Consider the following 6868-nt stretch of genomic DNA (forward strand, 5'->3'; position numbering starts at 1 on the left):
AAGTTGAGTTGAAGTATATAATTTGTCAAAATGGTCACTATTTCCTTTTTGTTGAATACTTCAGTATTTTAGCCAATAGATAACAAAAGAAAACTATTTATACATGTATACAGAAATTGAAGGGCAAATGAATAAGCCAACATTTATATATCTGTCTCTTGAAAGACACAAAGAGTCTGGAAATACTCACAATTTCTACTTTTCTACACAATAAACCATGCATCATTCAACACAAAACTTAGATTTTGTTACCAAGTAAAAAAAAATTCCAAAAGCGTCATTATTGTAAAAATGAATGTCAAAATCATTTTCCTCCAAAACCAAACTGTTGACGAGTATAGTATGCATATCATAATAATAATATTGATCTCTACCGAATAATTACATAAATAGTGTGTTTTCACATAATCACATCTATGTCATAAATTTCACAATGTAATGTACTATTATTCCAAATGTTTTATATGATAGATTTTTGACTAACACTAAAGAATTCTATATTATAACATCCACGCTCAAATCATATGCCTTTGTTTTTCAATAGCTCTTACCTCTAGGGGAGGAATTTGGAAGAAATCAGCACCCACAGAAATATAGATATGATCCTTTAAAATTTTGGGTGCATCTCTCCTTTGGAAGATAGGACAGTTGATTCCAAAAGCAAAAGTTGTTCCTAAAGTAGTCAAGTCAAATGCAACAAAGAACAAATATTGATACTCATTCCCAAAAAAGACGACATAAAAATCCATGCACAATGATATGGATCGGCATAACACCAAATTAAAATAGTCTCGTGACAAGCTTGACATTCGTTGGTAAAACTTAACTTCTGATATTACTGAGTAGGAGACTAGGAGTTATTAGAGTCATAGAAATCTTTTAATTATGAAAGGTGATACTATTGTTAAAGGTGCCGTAATCGTAAGGGCATCCAGTAGATAAGTCATTGCAAATTGACGATACATAGAACAATATACAAAAAGTACATCACATTATGCAGTATAATCTGAATTTATAAAACAGTGGATGGGAAAATTTGCATCGATAGAACAATGAAATTATACATGAAACTAAAAGAATAGACAATTGAAGACAATAGATGGGAAAATTTTCTTTTCTTTCCTTGATAAATCGATATACATCAAATTTCTTTTTAAAAATGTAAAATGACATTCTTTCTCTCTTTCCCTAGCATCGTATGAGGATTGCTTTCCAAAATAATAAACGGAAAAGATGAAAAAAAAAATTAATATTTCCATGCTTGTTCCAAATTAACTAAAGAACAATGTAGGCCAAAGGACGGCTAAAACAAAACTTTCCCATTTAGAGTATAAAAGAATAAGAGAAAAGGCAGCAAGCTGAAAGTTTTGGCAAGCAAAAGTTTTGGCAGAAACCTGCACTCTGGCTTAGCTAACATTGATCCGGGCTGTTGGCATGCTGTCTTCTCGGTCCAGCAAACGCCTCTTATTAGAGCCATAGCCATGATATTGGTAGATGAGGCTGTAAAGGGACTGTCTAATGCGCAAAACATCATATTTCTCCATGAAGCTCATGTCATTTGTCCTGGCTTTGGCGCCTGCAAAGCGTTGGTATTCCTCAAAAACTGAGGGCAAACACCAGTTCTGCAATTTCCTAAGACAGCCAACGAGGCAACCAGTGCGATGCTGCAGATACCAAGGCAAAAAATTATGAGCAACACAGTTGATAAAGTTGACATGTTGAAAAATCAAGAATATAAGAACTAGAACTTTGGAGTTCAATGAAGTATGCTTGAAGTTAAGCCATTACCTTTCCACGTTTGCAATGAATCAGAATGGGATAATTTCTTACATCTGCAGGCAAAAAGAAACTCAAAGTTAGATGAATAATGAATTTAGAAGTCAAAAAGTGGACTAAGAATTATTTAATGCTTCGTGATAGTTCACGTAGAACTACCTATCAAAATCCTAAGAGCCTCATAGATGACATCCTCAGGGATAGTCTCCTGCCAGAAGCCACAGCAACAGCATAAGATAACAATAAACTTACTTTCCGTGTTAGCCATTAACATAGCTAATGCTTAAGAAACAAATTTTGAGTGGAGATCTATAACATGGTTGCTAATTGTTTCAAGTTTTTACCAAAAGCTCCATTATCAAAGAATATTGCCAGCGAGTATGCATATAACAATCTGATATAAACTATTCCAATTTAATGTAACAATCTTATCACAGAGAGCTTAGCAAAAATCAATTCACAGGTTATGAACATTGAATATTTAGATTTATTCCAATTTAGTGTAACAATATTATCACAGAGAGCTTAGCAAACACTAATTAACAGGATACAAACAATAAATATTTAGACTAACATTCGAATCCACCTTCACACATGCTTAAATTTTTACTTCTTTTAACAGAAGTATGTATATTGTGCTCAATGCAATCAGCTAATTCTAGTTTTGGCTCGAAAAAGGGTTCAAACACTCTTGACTTTCCAATTCTATCCATAAATATTTTATTTGGGCCCATTAGATTCGTCAATGCACAAATGACTCAAGCCTAGTCATGTTGGACAAGAGATAAAGCGACTTTTAAGCCCACTCATGTGATCCTCCAAAAGAAAAAGAAGAAAAACAAAAGCCAATAGCTTAATTCCCACCACATGTGAAAAGCTCGATTTCACAGTACAAAAGTCTTCAACAAAAAAAAGGATCCCATACCTATCAACAATTAAGCCTCAAACATATCCCCTTTCAATATGTAACTTTCAAATATTTCCCTCCATGGACTTTGTGCTAGGAAGAAAGGTAAGGAGGACGGAATTTATTGTAAAACCGAACAAACACGTAAAAGATAACTAGGACAAGCTACTTTTCTCCCAGGAAGGGAGAAAAGACGAAGTACGACAATGAAGATTGACACACTTTATAGCTAGATAATCACATCTACTTTAGTTAAAAACCATCCATCAAAATTGATAGCGATTTATAGGATTAACAAGCTCCCTCCATCGCCATTCTTTAACCTATCAATCCAAGGTTCCCAAAATGTCAATCAAAACCTAAATTGCACGAATCTTTGAAGTCTACGGCGCATAAACACAAACTAAATCGAAATCCTAGCACTCCACGTCTCTAAATATCATTATCATAAACAAAGTTCTAATGTTACTTGTAACAGACCTCTGGTTAACTTCTACAAACAACTTACCAAATCCTGTTTTCTATCCAATAAGCCAAGAAAGACATATAATTAAAATTCAGCAATTCAATAATCAATTTCTATCAAACCCTAATAAAAAGGGGGGAATTTTTATCTCTCAAGAATTAAAATATTGTTAATTGTATTATTATTCTTTACAAAAACCAATTAATAAGCATTAAAACAACCAAAACGAATAAATATTTCCAATATACACCCAAAAAATTTCAGAAAAAAATAAATATCATACGAAAATATAAATTCGGAAAAATTAAACACAGAAAAATTATACCTTAGTCCCCTCAATTCCGAATTGATACAATCGAATATTATGCGATTCAAGAAACTTCAAATGCTCTTCAGGGTATGGCTCGGTACACAAATATCTGTAACATTGAAATTTAAATCAAAAAATTAATTATAACAAAATCAAATAAAATCCCATTAATTATAACACACTAATTAACCCCTAATACAAAAACTAGATTAACCCCTAATTACAATAATTAATCACCAAAAAATCAAAAAACTTACATGATTGACTTGAGACTTAGGGTTTCGAGGAAGCCGAAATTTGAAGGTTCTGGAAACCCAGATCTGTAAAGCCCATCTTCTACCATTGAAAAATTGGCAGGAGGAATTAGAACATCATCATCTTCTATTCTCTCTCCTCCATTTTTGCCGCCATCTTCAACCTTCTTTTTCTTCTCCTTTTTCTGCTGCTTTTCCCACAATATTACGCTCATTCTTCAAGAAATTTATTTAATTATTAAATTTTATTGATTAGAAAATTACCTAGAAAGAATTTGCAGAAGGAAAAAAAAAAAAGGGAAATTATCAAGAGCAGCAGCTACAAGAACAACCCAGAAAAATAATCGAATTGTTCTCGAAAATTAATTCCCACATTATTTAAAATAGAGGGGAATTTATGAAAAAATTATATAAGAAAAACCCAGAAAATAATCCGAATTGGGGTTGAAGAAGGAGAAGAGAGAGAAAGTTGGATGAAAGTAGGATTCTAGAGAGAGAAATAAGAGAGAGAAAGTTGTTGTCCGTTGGGATTCTTGTGAGGGGGACGCTTACTAAAATACCAACACTTATACACAAATTAAATTACTGTAAATATAAATATAAATAAAGTTTTTTTTATTTTTTTCTTTTTTCCAATTTTCAACATATTTTTGGGTTGTTTTACCTAGTCAACAAATTTATACTCCGTAGAAAGCTTTTTTTTTTTTTTTTTTTAATTCTTTTCTTTTAAAGGGTTTGAGGGTGAATAATAAGGGCTTTTATCTTCTTAAGAAGGGGTTTTTTTAGGGGGTTAAATTGGCAAAAAAAACAGCTAGTAAAAAGATTTTATTTTGTGTTTGGTGAATTGGATAGGATAACAACAAAAATTACTGAATATTATGGGTTGGATTAAATTCTGTCATGGCTAAATATTCTATATAGGTTGAGAAATTATGGGATTTTGATATGGTATTGTCATATAGTGCACATAATTAAGCATGAACGATTTAACCTAGTTCGAGTTGAACAATTAAAATTAAAATTTAATCACATTATTATAATACTTCCTCTATTTTTTTTTAGTTGACGCATTTCTTTAGTCACGTTTGTCAATGCAAAACTTCAATCATTAATATCTTTAATTACCGATATATAAATATTATAAAAAGTTGATATTTTGAAAATATATCGTGACAAATCTAGCAAGATCTCACATAACTACATTTTTCATTACATATAAAACACAAAATATGGTCAAAGGGGAGTAAGTGAATAATGCTAAAGTCACAATGTGCCAACTAAAAAAACGGAGACAGTAGTATACTTGAACTTCATATATATTTTATAAAATAAAAAATTGATAAGAAAATATAAGATTCTAAACCGACCAGCACAATCCAATTGACTCGATTTAACAGATAAAACCCTTGAAAGTAGGGTTGGGAAGGTGATTAAAGAGCCCGACACTAAACCAAATACTATTTGATATCTACAGTGTGTATTATAATTGAAATTCATCAATACTCCATCCGTATCTTTTAATATATAATATATATGTTTATAATACATATGTAAGTAAATTTTCAAAAGTAGCTAGTTAATTATCCGTTGTGCTTATCCTCCTTCCCTTGAATTCTATTAACGAATTTCTAATTTAATAATTTGTCACTTATGTGAATATTTAAATTTAATCATGTACATACGTTGCAGTAAACAAAGGGATTTTTTTATTTTTTATTTTTTTTTTTTTTTTTACGAAAACAAAGGGAATATTTTGCTTGCATGTTTTTTTTAGAATTTTACTAAACCGGTAAATGCTGTTATGTTTCACATGTGCTAATTAATTGCCTTTTGTGAGGGTTGGTGTAGAACTGTAGACTATACTCACTATAGAGTATAGATTCTCCAAGCTATGCTTTAGTAACTCAATTATCAAATCCATTGTCTAAAAAAGTATATATTAAAAAAAAAAATGTTCTGTTTAGGTACGCCAAAGTGCATTATTATTATTATTCTTATCAAAGGGGGGAAAAGTTGCATGATTAAGCACAAGATAATAATTATAAATTTATAATAACTCATTTGACTAATCGTACGGCAACACCCTCATATATATATATTTATATATATATAATAAAAACGTCATGATGAACAACCTACTCACTTAATCATACTATATATAAACAAACAAAAAACAATTCCTTAAAAAAAAAAAATTACTTGCCTTTTCCTTAATTCTTTTTACATTGATATGGAGATATATAAAAGTGTATTATAAAAAAAATTACTTGCCTTTTCCTTAATTCTTTTTACATTTGATATGGAGATATATGAAAGTGTATTATGATTGATACACAATTGTACTCATATGCATGATTTATTGTGACTTCTTAGCAAAATTAATTAATTGATATAATAGTTATCTGGCTACTCCTAATACAAAAGTCTTTATAGGCAATAAATCTGCATGTATATTGTTTAATTATAGAGACTTAGGTCTTTTTTTTTTATTTGCAAAAGACTTAGCGTTTATTGAACACTTCGTTTACTTCGTACTAATATATGTACTTCAAAATAAAGTATGTGCATTGCTTGGCCTTAAAAGTTACAACAATCCAACTTTTCTTATTTTGTAAAAAAAAAAAAATACTAGTAGATCTATTTGAACACAAAGCATGCATTAAATTTCAAAAATATGGTCCGCAACTCATAATGCATCAACATGCATTGGAAAACGTTGGCTCAAATAGAGTACATTGGCAAAAGCATTTTTAGGCAGCTTAGAAATTGAACAATAAATGTATTTAGTATGTAATACTTTGTATATTTGATGACAAAACCTCAAGTTCTCACAGAATTAGGATAACTTAATAATTATATATATGTTACATTTAACTACAGTACAAGTTCTCACAAAAGTAGGAGATAGAATTAGGATTAGCTATATAGCCATGAACTTATAAGATAAATTAAGACGCCGTTCTAGTCATATAATTTTTCATCCTACATCTAGTGGATGAAATTTATGCAATCTCATTATTAATCATGTTATTGAAAAATGCGTAGTAATTTGTTTTTACATTTTTTTACTTTATCTTTGTTTGAATTTGTCAAAGATCAACAAAAATAAAAGGTCCAAATCCAAAATATCCATATCCTTGATAATTAAGAAAGAA

The 6868-nt window shown here is 30.3% G+C and overlaps 1 protein-coding gene across 2 annotated transcripts; it reads right to left on the reverse strand.

Moving 5' to 3' along the window:
• Positions 1 to 277: 277 nt before the first annotated feature.
• Positions 278 to 4388, reverse strand: LOC110736424 (probable tyrosine-protein phosphatase At1g05000). 2 transcript variants are annotated; one of them, XM_021916643.1, is made up of 6 exons: positions 3717 to 4388; positions 3475 to 3568; positions 1936 to 1984; positions 1789 to 1832; positions 1395 to 1664; positions 278 to 673 (listed from the first exon to the last, which is right to left on the reverse strand). In XM_021916643.1, the coding sequence occupies exons 1-5, from the start codon at positions 3926 to 3928 to the stop codon at positions 1407 to 1409; spliced, it is 657 nt and encodes a 218-aa protein (XP_021772335.1). In that variant the 5' UTR covers positions 3929 to 4388; the 3' UTR covers positions 278 to 673; positions 1395 to 1406. The 2 variants fall into 2 exon arrangements, with proteins under 2 accessions (XP_021772335.1, XP_021772334.1); XM_021916642.1 differs by lacking the exon at positions 278 to 673 and having other exon boundaries at positions 1034 to 1664; positions 3717 to 4387.
• Positions 4389 to 6868: the final 2480 nt, after the last annotated feature.

Source organism: Chenopodium quinoa, unplaced genomic scaffold, assembly GCF_001683475.1.
Source record: "Chenopodium quinoa cultivar QQ74 unplaced genomic scaffold, ASM168347v1, whole genome shotgun sequence".
NCBI classification, from domain to species: Eukaryota; Viridiplantae; Streptophyta; class Magnoliopsida; order Caryophyllales; family Amaranthaceae; genus Chenopodium; species Chenopodium quinoa.